General features: G+C 55.0%; 1 protein-coding gene across 1 annotated transcript in view; it reads left to right on the top strand.

The window, feature by feature from the left end:
• CEBPA (CCAAT enhancer binding protein alpha) overlaps nt 1-1650 on the top strand; it is a 2731-nt gene extending 1081 nt beyond the window's left edge. Inside the window, exon 2 of the mRNA XM_024734111.1 lies at nt 2-1650. Coding sequence (XP_024589879.1) covers nt 2-268 — 267 coding nt within the window. The 3' untranslated portion in view covers nt 269-1650. The remainder of the gene's footprint in view (nt 1) is intronic.
• The last annotated feature ends 12903 nt before the right edge of the window (nt 1651-14553 follow it).

The following is a 14553-nucleotide window of genomic DNA, read 5'->3' as shown; positions in this document are numbered from 1 at the left end:
CACGGGCAAAGGCAAGAAGTCCGTGGACAAGAACAGCAACGAGTACCGGGTGCGGCGCGAGCGCAACAACATCGCGGTGCGCAAGAGCCGGGACAAGGCCAAGCAGCGCAACGTGGAGACGCAGCAGAAGGTGCTGGAGCTGACCAGTGACAATGACCGCCTGCGCAAGCGGGTGGAACAACTGAGCCGCGAACTGGACACGCTGCGGGGCATCTTCCGCCAGCTGCCTGAGAGCTCCCTGGTCAAGGCCATGGGCAACTGCGCGTGAGGCGCGCGGCGGCGGGACCGCCCTGGGCCGGCCGCTGGCTGGGACCCAGGGAGTGGTTTCGGGTCGCCGGATCTCAAGACTGCCCGAGCCGCGCAAGCCAGGACTAGGAGATTCCGGTGCAGCCTGAGAGCCTGGCCTGCCGCGCGTACCCCTGGCCTTCCTCTGCGCCCGACACGGTGCGTCTAAGATGAGGGGTCAGACAGAGAGGAGAAGCGCCGTGGGGCAGAGCCGGGAGCCCGGCAACTCTAGTATTAAAGGAATAACCCTGTGCCTTGGAAACGCAAACTCACGGCTCCGATTCCTACCGAGTAGGGGGAGCAAATATGTGCCTTGTCATTTTATTTGGAGGGTTCCTGACCTCGCGAGAGAAGAAGGGGTGCAGCCGGCAGGAGGAAGGTTCAGGGAGCAGAGATCCCGATAAGCCGGCCCCAGCCGCTCCTGAGCGCCTATCCTTGGAGGGGAGGAAACACAGGGACTTGGGGCTTTGAACCTAAGGTTGTTCCCCTAGTTCTACATGAAAGTAGAGGGTCCCTAGTTCCTTGCCTCTAAACTCCCAGCCTGCAACAGGCTGGGCTCTTCTGGGCAGAGCTCACTGAGATGGGCGTCACCAGGTGACCAGTGGGAGCCTCCCGCCCCCAGTCAGATCAGAAAGCCAGGTCGTGGGTTAGGTATGAGGACGTATGTTCGTGGGAGTGGTGGCCTGGTGGGAGAGGGAAACCTAGAGATCTGGTCTGGGGGTTAGTAGGGGGGTGGTGAAGGGACACTGGGACCATCAGCCTTGTCTGTACTGTGTGTCGCCAGCATTGCCATACAAACATGAGGCACAATCCGTCCATCCCAGAGGGACCGAAGTTATGAGAAGCTTTCCAAATATTTTGCTTTATCAGCCGATATCAACACTTGTATCTGGCCTCTCTGTGTCCCAGCGGTGCCTTGTGCAATGCGAATGTGCACGTCTGTGCTAAACCACCATTTTATTTGGTTTTTGTTTTGTTTTGGTTTTGCTCAGATACTTGCCAAAATGAGACTCTTCGTCAGCAGCTGCAGGGAGGGTCTGCGGCTCTCTTGCCTTTTGGTTTTGGGATTGCTTTCGCTCCCAGGGGAACCGAAGAGGTGAGGTGGGCCTCCCCTTTCCCCTCAGCTTTCCCTGGGGGTAGCTGTGGGCCTCGGTCCCCTCCAGCCCGGGCTGCCCACAGCTTTGTCCCCCGCAGAGGCCCTGGCTCCCGGTCTGGAAGGGAGGCGGCCTCAGCCAGCACTCACAGATCAGATCGCTGGGCCTGGGAGCAGGGAAGGCTGGCTTGGTTCTCTTCTTTGGGGAGAACATAGAGTTTCATGCTAGATGTTTTATGTATTATATCTATAATATAAACATATCAAAGTCAGTTTTGGTGTCTTTTTAAAACCAGAAAAGCTACTTCCAAGGTTTTCTGTGGGCCAGGTCACATTTGTAAATAATCACAGCATGTTCTCTGGCTGAGAGCCTGACTTTCATTAGCTCTCCACCCATCCTGAGCCCCTCTCTACATTAAAGGGGTGACTTCTCCCAACCAAGGCAAATAAATGCCCAAAGGAGGACAAGGCTCCAAGCAGAGAATGCCGAAGCCTGAAGAGTCTCTGGGTGTGTGGCAGGGGGAGGGGTGTGTGGGGTGTCACGGGGCGTCGGTGTGGCCTCTCATCAGCCCCTGGGAGGAGGAGAGGGACTCTAAGGGGGGGGCCCTCTGCCTGAAGTCGCCACGGCCTCTCTGGGACTCGGGCAGGCCTGCCCCAGGGTTCCAGGCTCCAGGGCCCCTCTGACCACACTTACTTCCAGATCACTGACGGCTCCAGCTCCGGAGCAGTGTCGCTCACACCTTCCTTTGCCCCAGCCCTCCGGCGGGACCGCGGGCGGGCAGGAAGAGGCCACAAGCGGTAGGACCGTCCACCCCTCCCCACTAGCTCTGGCCCATGTGGCTGCAGCCTGTCCCGGCGGGGCCCTGAAGGGAGCCCTCCACCCGGCCTTCCTCACCTGCCCTGCCCCAGCCCACCCAAGAAGGGGGACCCACCGCAGGCCTGCGCCGGATGTCCGGCCCTTCCTCACCTACTGCCCGGCAAGGAGCCAGCCCCAGCAAGTGCTTCCCTACTGTGCCCACCCTGGACCAAGTCCCCCACTCCAATGACCGCCCCGTGAGGACAGGCACCCGGAAGCCCCTTAGCAGCGGTGATGGCCAACCAAGGGAGGGCACGCCCTTAGGCCTGAAAAACCAGGGCCTTGGGGGGAGGTAGCCCAGGAGGCTGGCAGGGCTTTCAGAGTTGACCCTCTCTGAGGGTAAAAGGCAAAACCCTTTACCTTCTGTTTTCCCCTGCAGAGCGTTCGCTTGAGCAGCTGACAGTATACGCCAATGTGGGCTGTGACCGTTTCAAGAAATTACACATTCTTTTCAAATTCTGAAAGTTTTTGCCCGTGTGGTTAGCCGGGTGACTTGCCCCCTTCCCGCCCCACACCCCCACCCCCTCGGCCGCCCTCTGTCTCCCCGTCCGGTGTCCTGCCTCCTCCACACCCATGGCCGCCCTCGGCGGAAGAAAGGCCGCGAGCCCTGATGAGGAGGCGGCAGCCTGCCCCGCCGCCTGGGAACCAAGGACGCAGAGCCCCACCGCCTGCCTAGAGGCCTGGGGCAGGCCACAGCTTGCTAGGCCCCAGCAAACCCTCTCTGAGTTCAGTGCCAATTCCAGTTTTTCTTGTTTGAGGGGGCCAAGCCTCGGCTTCCCCCTTTGCCCCCAGAACAGATCCCAAGACAAGTGGGGGAGGGGCACCCCTCTTGCCCTCATTCCTCCCCCTCGTGTCCCACTATCCCATCTCCAGGGGTTTCCTCTTTCAAAGCTGTCAGCTCACAAAGGGGCAACCTCCTGCTGCAGATCCTGAGGTCCAAGGCAGGCTTTGTTGGGGACAAGTCAGCCCCAGGAAAGGGATGGGGGCAGTGGGGTCCCCAGTAGACAGAGAAGCCTGCTTGCGGGGAGAGGGCAGCATGGGGTGAACCTGCCCAGCACGTGCTCTGTGCCCAGTCAGAGGGGTCCCCAAGTGGGTGGCTCCTCACCCCTCACTGCTTCCTGAAGGGCCCCCCACGGTTCCCCTCCTGACTGCAGCCTTCATGAAGACCCACTTCAAGTGCCTGGCACCGAACACACACCAAGTGTTTATTGGATGCCTACTGTGTACCAGGGGAAATGCACAACCTTGTGGGCCCAAGATGAGCTTCAAGGGTGACAGAGCAATAAGGGGAAGTTCAAAGTGTGAGTAGAGACCACCAAGGAAGGCTTCCTGGAGGCAGCAGCTTTGACCAAGACCTGGCCACGGACCAAGTCCAACATGCCTGGATGCCTCTCTCTTGTACTCTCCCATGGGAGGCAACAGGGACCTCACGTCCTCAGTAGGCCACTCGAGCCCATTGTCCCTACAGGAAAAGGGGGAGCAGAAACCCGGACCTTGCTCAGCCATGAAACCTCACCTTCCAGGCACCCTCAGGCCTTCCACAGACATGGGGCAGCATCCTTGCCTGGGCAGAGGCGATATCCCATTTCTTTCTTTCCTACGCTGGCGGGAAGGGCAAGGCTTTACTCTTCTGTCCTTTAAACGAAACTAAACCACAAGCACCTTTGAAAGATTTCTTGTCTCTGTGAGAGACTTGTGCTCTCTCCCTTCTCTGGACATCCCTGCTTCTCCCCCTCCCCCATACCCCTGTCTGTGGATGGAGGATTTGACGTAAGCAGAGACACAGGAAAGATACCAATTCACTATCAAAGCATCCTAGCCCCATCCCAGAGCAATTAAAAAGCCAGATGGAATCTCTGGGAAAACGGCATTAATAACGCAAACAATCTGTGCAGGCCGGCAGGGACCCAGGGGCTGTGGGCGGGGGCGGGGGGAGGCTGGGGTGCTGGAGCGTGAGCTTAAAGCAAGGTCTCAGCCACGTTGTGGCTAACCAGGGATGAGGCCATCACAAAAAGCATGTATGCCTAGGTCTGGCCACAGCTGGGCTGTCCCCTCTAGCCCCTCAAAGGCCCACGGTGCATCCTGGATCCTGGTCACTGTCGACGGAGCCAGACAAATGTGGAACCCATTACCCAGGCAGCCACAGCCTCGGCCAGCCCCATTCTGGCACCCAAGAGCTTTGCTTCTCTTCACTTTTATTTGTATTTATTTTTCTAGCCTTCTGACCCCACCCATCTGAAACAGACCTCCCCAGGTGCATGTCTCCCAAAGATGCATTTCCTCTTCATTAGCTGTGTCCAAACCTACTGCCCATACCTGAGGACAGCGGGCTCCCCACTGGGGTTGGGGACCTCAGTGGGGCCTGAACCCCAGGGGCTCCCCTTAGATTACAGAATGGCAGGCAGCTCTGGCAGGACCAGATGAGCTCTTAGAAGCTGGCATGGTTGCTAGGGGAGCAGGGGTCCATACCGCCTGGCGGCCTTGTGGGACACAGAAGGGGCTGAATGAGAACCACAGGAAAAGAACTTTCTGATGCTCTGAAGCCTCTTCTAGGCAGAGCCAAGACAGAGTGTTCCATAGCCCCGTCTTGCACACCATGGTTTGGAGCCCCACCCAGCGCGGACTTAAAGGTGTGGTTTTCTTATATCCATCAAGATGGGATAGGAGTTTGTGTTTTACAAACATCCTTTGTTTCTTACATACCCAAAGAGCCACTTTCTGAACTTCATCTTGTCCTTCCCTGTCCCCACCCTCCACCCTCACCTTCACCCTCACCCCCACTGGAAACTGTTCTCCTCAAGGTCACCATGAGCTCCGGGAGTCCCATGAACTCGCCTGGGATCCTGCCTTTCTTGGTCTCTGGCTGAATCTGGCCCCAGTGGACATCCAGTGTCTGGCCCACAGCAGGTCTTCAACACGTGTGTCTGAAAGCACAGATCTCTCTGCAACTCATCTCTCTCCTTCAAAAAACATTCACGCGCTCTCCTCTTCATGCAGGGGTCTGTGGGGTTGGCCTGAGGTCCACCAAGCAGGGGTTTGAGGGTTGGGAGGCAACACAAGGGCACCGGAGATAAGCCTCCACTGTGCCGGCCCTCTTTAGGGGAGCTGTTGCTTCTACAAAGTTAATTTTTAAATGCAAGAATCCTAAGAAAGGTAACTTATCCAGTTCTAGATAATCCTCAACACCTCTGAGTGATTAGCTTACCACCAGGTCTAGCCAGGCCCCAACGAGATGGTCATGTTCGTGGGGAGCATACAGGGAGAAGGTGGGATTCCAGGAAGACGGGGGAGAGGAGGACGAGGCAGTGCAGTGCGTCCCAAGCCTGCCGGGGCTGCTCAGAGACGCCGGGCAGCTGGGGCCACAGCGTTTCTGCTGTAAAGGTCTATCAGCCTTTGTGTCTCCCCTTTTGTGTCTCTATAGGATGACTGGCAAAGTCATTTTTGACAGACAGGCCCGAGAGTGGGAACATCAGGGACCAAATGTGGTGGCCTAGGGCCAGGACATGTCACCCGACGACCAGGACAGGGTTGAAAGGGAACAAGCGGGGCCAGTCCCAAGCCCTCTTGGATACGAAAATAATTCTGCTTCTTGGCAATGGCAGCCAGACTTTCACCAGAAAGCAAGCCTGTCCTTCCTGAGCAGCCCCTGGTCCCACCCTACCCAGACAAGGAAGCCTTAGCGAGTCCGCCCCTTCCCCCAGCCAACCTAAGCGCTCTCCCCTGTCCCTGGTGCCCCCCAGGAATCTGAGCTGCTCTGGCTGGTGAGGAAACGTGGCTGATTTATGGCGGCCCTTCTTGCAGGCACGCTGGGCAGTCATCTCGGCTGGATGCGACAGCACAGTCCCTACCCAGAGAACGTGGACGAGGGGTGTCAGGGCTGCGGTGCCTGCCCCAAAGGGAGCCACTGTGGCCTTCAAAGTCAGGTTCGGACCCGTCTGAAGTAGCCTCCTCAAGGGATTTACAATTTGCAAACACGTTTTATTTGATTCCTCAGTTTTGCTGGAGCAATTACAGTGACTCAGCATGACAAAACACTCCGAACACCACGGTGTCTACGCGCTGTCAGGAAATGTGTTTGCTTCACTGTTTTGCCTGGTGCGGCAACGTTTTAAAAATAGACTCATTCACTGTACTTGAAGTCAATTTGTTCCAAATTTTCCCACTAATTTGATTTTAATCTGATACTTAAAATTCGTGTGACCACATTCCCACTGATTTATAGGGAATAAGCCTTACCTGGCAGTAGTTTAATTGGCCTTAACCCAGGAGTCCACAGGACAAAGGATTTACCCTAGGACAATTGGAAGACACTGGAGCGTGTACTACTTAACTATACGTCTAATTCAGCCTTGCAAGTGCCGCTCGCCTGGGGCCGGTAACAGTGAGTGTGGGCTGAAGACCACACTGCTCTTCTGCACAGCCCTGGCGCATAGTAGGGCAATGGTCCTCGCTGAGCAGGTGCATCCAGCCCAGCTGTCCTGGCACGATGCACCCACCGCTGAGCTGGGTGCTAGAGGAAAGCAATTTGTTCACGCGTGATAAATAGAAGTTTCCTCTTTCTCCCATCCTGTGATCGGAATGGGCCACGGGAGGTGTGCCTGCGGCACCGGCACCAACCAACTCCTGGCTTTGCCTCTTACTGTCTGTGGGGCCCTCACCAAGTCTCTTCGTTTCTCTGGGCTTCCGTTTCCTTTTATGCAAAACATATGCAAAACTAGCCCCACATCATCCAGTTGTTGTGAAAGGTAAACAGGCAAAGCTTGTGAGACGCTTGGCTCAGTCTAAGGAGATTGCCATCGCTCTGTGTTAGGGCAGGAGGCAAAGTGGGCACAGAGGCCACGCCCAGCCCCTGAAAATTCTCCCGGAAGGAGACGGTCGTCTGGATAATTTAGGGCAACATCCTTGTACCCAGAACAACCAAGTTACCAAAGTCCTTTTACCGTTGCTTAGATTTTTCTTTTTTCCAGGATACCTTCCACTTGCTTAGGAAACACTTAACAAGTTCCTCCTGGATGCACAACCCTCTTGCCAGTGACCTTGAAGGCCGAGCCGGAGGTCAAACCCTCCTCCGCTGCTCTCACAGAGCAGGCAAGGATGCCCCTTGCGCTTGTCGCAGTAAAAGATTCCTGATACCAGTGCAGAATCCCAGGGGGTGAGTCCTGGTCAGTGAGGACAAGCATTCCACACCTGGGGGGCATCAGCCTCCTCAGAGCCTGAAAGACACCCCGTCCTGCTCCGCTGGGCCTCCCCACTAACTCCTTTCCATTTAGGAGGCTGGGACCTCAGCGACTAGGGTGGCCCTGCCTCCCCCATTACTGGTGGATGGGAGTGGAAGGTACACTTGTGTGTCTGTCGGCGGCAGGGAGACACCCCCCACCCCCCCTTGTCTCCCTCAGTTCCCCACTGGGTCATAGCGGCACTTGGCCAACTGGCTGGTTCCCATCTGCCAACCCAGCTCGAGCCCAGGAAGTGAGGAGGGAGGCTGGCCTCTGCCCTGTGGGGCGGCCTGGCTGAGCTCACACGACCAAGGCAGCCCCTGGGGTCCTGGAAGGGTGAGGAAGCCTTCCCCAGAGCTGGGGCCACCAGTAGGAAAGAGCTCTGGAACCTACCCTGCTTCTCCCTGGGCTGCTGGGAATGCCACCACGAGAGTAATCTGGGTTAACAAGCAAGCTCGTCAGGCGAGGAAGGAAGGTAGCCTTCCTCTGGGACACCTCCACCACAGGAAGAGGGAGGGAAGGGAATGCCACTTGTCGAGGGAGGGAAGCAGGGATGGGTCGTCCACAGCCGGGTCAGCTGGGCTTGGCCCCGGAAAGGAGAGAGGGCAGGTCTGGTCTGGGGCAACTCCCTGGGGAGAGGGTGGCCATGGGGTGTGGGCACGGGCACAGGTGTGAGCCGTGAGCGTACAACCTCGACGCCAGTTCTGAGCCTTGGGCTGGAGGAGCTTTCAGGCCCAGGAGGGGTGAAGGGTCCTCCCAAGAGCAATTCCGAAGCTCACCACGGCCCGACCTCTATTTGAGGAGCATCTCTTCTGGCAGAGGGAGAGGCACGTGAGCCATGAGCCAGGTCCCTGAGCCGAGGGGAGCTGGGGACAATGGCTCCGAGCCCGAATTGTGTCAGAGGCAAGATGAACGTCCTGAGTGATGTGCCGTTTATGTAATTACGTGGGGCAGCACTGCCCAGGGTGTGTGTGAACCGAGCTAGAAAGGAGAACAGCTCTCTCCTGTTCTCTACTCACCAACCGGGCTGCACCCCAGGCTCCCCAGAGGCCCAGGTGCTCGCCAAGGAGCCCAGTCTGCCAGGACCAGGGATGAGACCAGGGCAGGGGCAGGATCGGCACCTGGGCCCCTACACTCTGCATCCAGTGGGAGAGTTTCACCCTCTCCAACCCCAGATCCACCCAGGGGAGTGAAACGCTCGTGTGTTCCTAAGACTCTCCTTACTGGCTGTATTCCATGCCACCCTCCCCCTCCCCTGCCTCCACCCAACATTCCTCAACTTAATTTACTCGAGTTTTTAATTTTTTTAATTAAATCAACTGCACGTCGTTTGGAACATCTTTGAGAATTTCAGAAATTGGAATGGCATGCCAGAGACATTGCAGAGCCAGGTTAGGGGGCCCTCACGACCCATCCCCTGTCTTCACTCATCATGGCCTGAGAGATCTCTTTCCGCTTTCCGCATGAGACAAGCCTCAGGATGGCACTCCCGCAGCACAGCGGTTTGAAGGGACCTGCTGCTGGGGGTGGGGGAATGGTTACACAAGGGCTGGGTCTGCATCCCCACCCACCGGAGGCGTGAGACCATAAGTGCCCTCGCCTCACCACACACCGGCTGTGTGACCAATCCCAGGTTTGGCAGCCTCTCTGTTTGAGCGTGTCTGAGAGGTGTGCCGAGATTCCCAGAAGCAAGATGATGAATGGGTGTCCCTGCAGAACAGAGCAACCACAAGAACCTGATCCCAGGACGAGTCACACTAAGGAGGACCAGGACTGGGCCACCTGGCAGCGGAGAGGGGAGGGTGAGTCAGAAACAAACTACCCACCTGCCAGCCAGGTCTCTTTCCTGCCCAAGAGAGCTCAGGCTTGGAAGCCAGAGGGCTGTAGGATCAAGGGTTGGGTGTTTCTCCTCCTGCCTCTGGAGCCCAGCTTTGCCACTCGAGCCCATTGTCCCCTGAAAGCACTGTTCAGGAGAGCCAGCCTCCAGGGAAGGAGGAAGGGCAGAAGGGAGAGAGGGAGGCGCCCCTTTGCACCAGATGCCTCCTAATGGTTGAGCAGTGTCACGATATCACCCTTATCTCTTGGATCTCCTGGGAATCTGTGAACATGGGGTTTGGCCCTGACACCCGTGATGAGCCATTGGGACTGATGAGGAGTGTCTGCCCCTCCCAGGTCTTCCGCCCCCTCCTTCCCAGGCAGGAACCTGCCTGCCAGCCAGGTCTCTTTCCTGCCCAAGAGAGCTCAGGCTTGGAAGCCAGAGGGCTGTAGGATCAAGGGTTGGGTGTTTCTCCTCCTGCCTCTGGAGCCCAGCTTCTAGATCCTTGCCATTCAGGTTGTAGGTGATGCTGGCGGGCTGTTCAATCAGGGACATCAGTGCTCCTTGGCTTATCTTGGGGCCTGGGGTTGAAGGACCCTCAGGTGGTGATGGCATCATCAAGATTTCTTCAGCTATGGCAAAGGGACACTCCAGCATCACCTCCTCTTTCAGATTCCCCCACCCCAGCCGGGATCAGACCATATCAGCCAGTGAGTCAGTAAGTCTCCATCGAGCACCCCTGAGGGCTGAGATGGGAGCCCAGCCACAAGGAGACCAGGGTCAGAGGAGAGAAGAGGCATAGAATCTAGGAGGAGGATGTCACCGTCTGTACCGAATCAGGGTAGGACACCCACCCACCCATGCCACTGCACCCCCCGTTGACTGTGGATGGACCCTGGGGAATGGCGTTCTGCTATCTCCCAGTGACTGGTCAGCAAGGCCTGCAAGAGGGAAGAAGGAACAGGAGGCTGAAGCTGTGGTCATCTCAGGGCTGCCCAGATAGTTGCTAAGAAGGCAGGAGTGAGCTGTAGGGGCAGGGGAAAGGCAAAGTTTGATTTTTCACCTGTTTCTCGTGTCTTTTGCTCTATTGAACTTGGCATTGTACAACATCATGGCCCTTGGCCAAGAGCACACCGGGTCCAGAATCTCTCATCAGTATCCTTTGAACTCTGGGTTGTCTGAAACATGGAGCTGTGTTACCAAAGCACAACTAACCATCAGTTGGTTCAGTGCATCCCTCATACATTCATTCATTGGTTCCAGAAAATTCTTACCCATTAATCCTTAAAACATTGCCTCTGCTCCATTTCCTCTCTCCTCTCCATCAGGGACAATATTAATCACATGTTATACCTTCTCTTCCTCTTTATCTCATAGGATCTCTTCCATCCTGTCTTCTTTTTGTCTCTGTGTGCTACATTTGTGATAATTTCTTCTGACTTCTCTTATAATTTCCTAATTCTCTTCTCAGCTGTGTTTCCTCAGCTATTAAACCTGTCCATGGAGTTCTTAATTTTGGTTATTGTAGCTTTCACATCTAGAGATCAACTTGATTCCTTTGCAGATATGCTATGTTACTTTTCATAAATTCTCATTCCCTGCAATTATTTTTAAGCATGTCATATTTCTTTAAACGTGATATGCACAGTTCTTTCATAGTTAATAATTTGCGTCGTAAGGGTCTATTTCTGTTTTCTGTTGATCCTTCTAGTTTTTGCTCTAGTGCCTTATTTTCTTGTGTGTCTGATCTTTGACTATGTTTAGGTCATTGTTTTAGAAAAAATTGTTTGCAAGAAAAATTTTTGATTTATCACCACAGTACCTGCCACTTGAGAGCACTTTTATTTGCTCTTGCCAAACATCGAGGAACACTACTAGTTCAGGACCACCTTAACCCACCTTTGAGGATAGCCCACCTAGGAGATGAGACTTAGATTGCAAGATGATGTGAGGGCTGGTCTACTTCTGGTTCACGCATATCCTGAGGGTGTAGCACTTTGGAGTTCCACATCAATGTGGGATGGTGTCTTATTATATGGCCCCACCTGTGTGAGCCCTGAGATTTGATTTCTGTCTGTCTCATTTCATGAGGCCGTCAAAATGAAACTCAAATCTGTTGGTATCAGACAATGCCTCAAGGAAAACAAGTGGCTTTTCCTCTTGCTTACCTGTCCGGATTCCTGTTCCCCCCAAGTTTGGCCTGACAATTCCCTTTGGTACTGCCAACTCTTCAGTGCTTCGAATGTTTTAAAATTTTTTATCCAGCATTTTCAGTTGTTTTCAGTGCGAGGATGGGCCCAAATCATTTAGCCTGCTGTTCATTACTGGAAGCTGGAAGTTCTCTGTCAGTCACTCAGCAAGCATTGGTGAGGTGCCTAGTGTGTGCCCGGCACTGTGCCGGGCAGATCAGCAAACCAGACAGACAGAGGGGGCTTTTGTGGCGCTCACCGTCTCTCTAGGGAGACAGACAATAAACAGGGAGTTACTCAGCTGATTAATTACAGCTGTGATGAGGATTGTGAAGTACGGAAACTCAGGAGGGATGAGAAGGAGCCCTTGCTCGCTTCGTCGGCTCAGGGAAGTCATCCCCGAGGGATAGGATTTTTAAGGTGAGATTGGAAGAATCGGTGGGATTTATAAGCAGTCGGGGGCTGGATTGACAGAATCCAGGCAGAGGGAACAGCATATACAGATCTCAGCAGTAGGAAGGAGTGTGACATTCTAGGTACTGAAGAACATCCAGTGTGGCCACCGTACCTGGCACGGAGGGTGGAGGATGAGAGGTGAGGCCAGAGGGCAGCTGGGTCAGACGATCAGTCTCTCACAAGCAGGGGTTCAGACTCCGGTCAATATGCCAAGTGCAATAAGAGCCGTGGAGAACGTCAAGGTCAGGCTTGCTTATTATCAACCCTCTGCTGAAGTGTGGGGGATGTGAAAGGGCATCAGTCAGGCCAGCGAGGGGGCTTTGCAGCACAGAGGTGGACGGATTCAAGAGATGTTTCGGGGATAAGAGAAGAAGGATTTCTACCCAGTTTGACCTCAGAGTGGTCCCAGGATGCCTTCCCGGATCCTGCTGGGTATTCTTCATTTGCTCTCAGGTCCACGCAACACCTCCTCTCTGCCCTGGGAGCCTGGCCTGTGTGGGCCACACCGAGGACCTCCCGGGCCTCTGGCTTCCTGTTGGGTTTGGCCAATGGTAGGTACCAGCCGGAGATCAGAGGGAGGAAGAAGAGAGAGATTGGGGCGTTTTATCTCTGTTCTCTTTTGGCTTCAGCACCCCATCTGCCTGTCCACAAGACTACAGGCCCCCTCGGGTAAGCCTGTGCTCTGCCCTCCATGGGTCCAGTTCTCATGGGGCTCTGGAAGCACGAACTCCTTGCCTCACCCCTGGAGCCCTAGGCTGGTGACCCCTGCTGCTGTGGCTAGTCTCTGGGGACCTTGACATCCCTCCTTGATTCCCTCAACCCGGTTCACACTCCACGAATGGTCCCTTTGTTAACATCCCTCTATTGGAAGCATCCAGGCTGAGTCTGGTTCTCTGCCAAGGACCCTTGAGTGACCATCAATACTCAGGTTTTTTTTGCTTTAAAGAATCTGGAGAAGCAAATCTGTCTGGGAATCCTGGAGAGGGGCCAGTCCCTCGTGGCAGCCAAAGGGGTGGTGTCCGAGCCACATGAAGGCCCTGCCGCCATCTGTGTTCCATAAACAAACACCCGCGTGCGTGCAGGGTGAGCCAGAGCCCAGTGACAACCACGGCTGTGACAATTTTATAGAGCCCCAGTATCAGAGAGGACAGAGGTAATTAGGAAAATCATAAACATATCTGGTGTCTTCTGTTTGGCCGCTGGGAGTTCCAGAGGCGTTGCTTTCCAATCCGCAGTCTCATTCAGGTTCCAGACACTTCTTAAAAAAAAGTGTCCGAGCGGCGGGGGTCAAAGTGCATCTGATTTCTGGGGTGGATGTGATGGGCCCAGTGCTGAGTGCAGTTCCGGAAGAACGCACACCCCCTCTCCCTGCTCTTTCCCTCCCTCCCCTCTGTCTCCTGCTTCCCCCGCCTCGCTCCAGAGCTGAAGCTCCTTCCCTTCACTTTCACTTTGGAGATGTGTGCTGGGAATGTGAGCCTCTACTCAGAGGTTGACAGATGTTGAGAAATGGGCTCCCAAACACCTTGGGTTCATTCCCGCCCATTCCCCGCAGGCCTCTGTGCTGGGCACTCGGGCACAGAGCTAAGGCGAGAAAAACGAAACGCATCCTCATGGTAGAGGTTGCCTGGGTGGAGGTGGGGGGGGAGGGTCAGGGAAGGCCCCCCGGGAAGGCAGTGCTCAGGGGGGACCAAGGTAACAAGAAAGATCCAGGCACTCAGAGGACTTCTCCAGGTAGAGAAACAGAGCAAAGGTCCAGGGGAGGGTCATCGAGCCTGATGAGGGGGAGGGGCAGAAGATGAGGCCGGAGAGCTGGGCAGAGACCAACCCTCTGGTGGCCTTGGAGTGGGGCAGCCCCACGTCCCAGATGACATGAAGCAGCCCTAGCTTACTCCCCTGTCCCAGCATAACTGTTTATAGCATCCCCTTTGACTCACAAAGTACCCCTGCTTATTCAATAAATGACACGGTCACCCTACTTATAGGGTAGGGCAAAGAAATCTAGATTTTTCATATTTTAACGACAATGGGAAGCCATCAGAGGATATTAAGCATGGGAGGGACAGGGTCCAGGCTTTTTCCTTCATTCACCAAATATTTACTGAGTTACCCTCCTCAGCTCCAGGGCACAGCAATGAGCCACGCTTAGCAGAACTTCTGCTCTCATGGAGCTTACATTCCACTGTTAGAAATGCCGACACGTGTCTAACAAAATTAACTAACTCTCCACTCTCAGTGCCCTTGACAAGTCAAGGTGCCCATTGGACAGATAGAAAGATGAAGCCAAAAGAGCATCCTGCTGATTCTTTTTCTAAATTTAATAATTGGAAAATCATAAGCTACTTCCCATGAAGTCTGCTCCCAAATTTACCCCTGAGGGAGGTCTCCGTGGGGAGCCACTTGCAGTATGGGTTGCCCTTGACTCCCCTCTCACCCACATACCTAGGCTTCCATGGTTGGCGGGCCTAGCTGTGTGCTGGTTGCTCTGACCGGGCCCTCACTCCAGGCTGGTCCTTAGCTCTAGGTAACAGGCTTCCAAATGCTCGCAGAATCCTAGCTTGAGTGATCTAAGGAGAAAGGAGCATATGACACTGGCACATCTCACCCAAAATCCTGCCTCTCTGCCAGGGATCCAGGCATAGGGC

Source organism: Neophocaena asiaeorientalis, unplaced genomic scaffold (genome assembly GCF_003031525.2).
Source record: "Neophocaena asiaeorientalis asiaeorientalis breed wild unplaced genomic scaffold, Neophocaena_asiaeorientalis_V1.1 scaffold280, whole genome shotgun sequence".
NCBI lineage: Eukaryota > Metazoa > Chordata > Mammalia > Artiodactyla > Phocoenidae > Neophocaena > Neophocaena asiaeorientalis.
The sequence above is the reverse complement of the archived record's forward strand: the minus strand, read 5'-3'. Positions and strand labels throughout refer to the sequence as shown.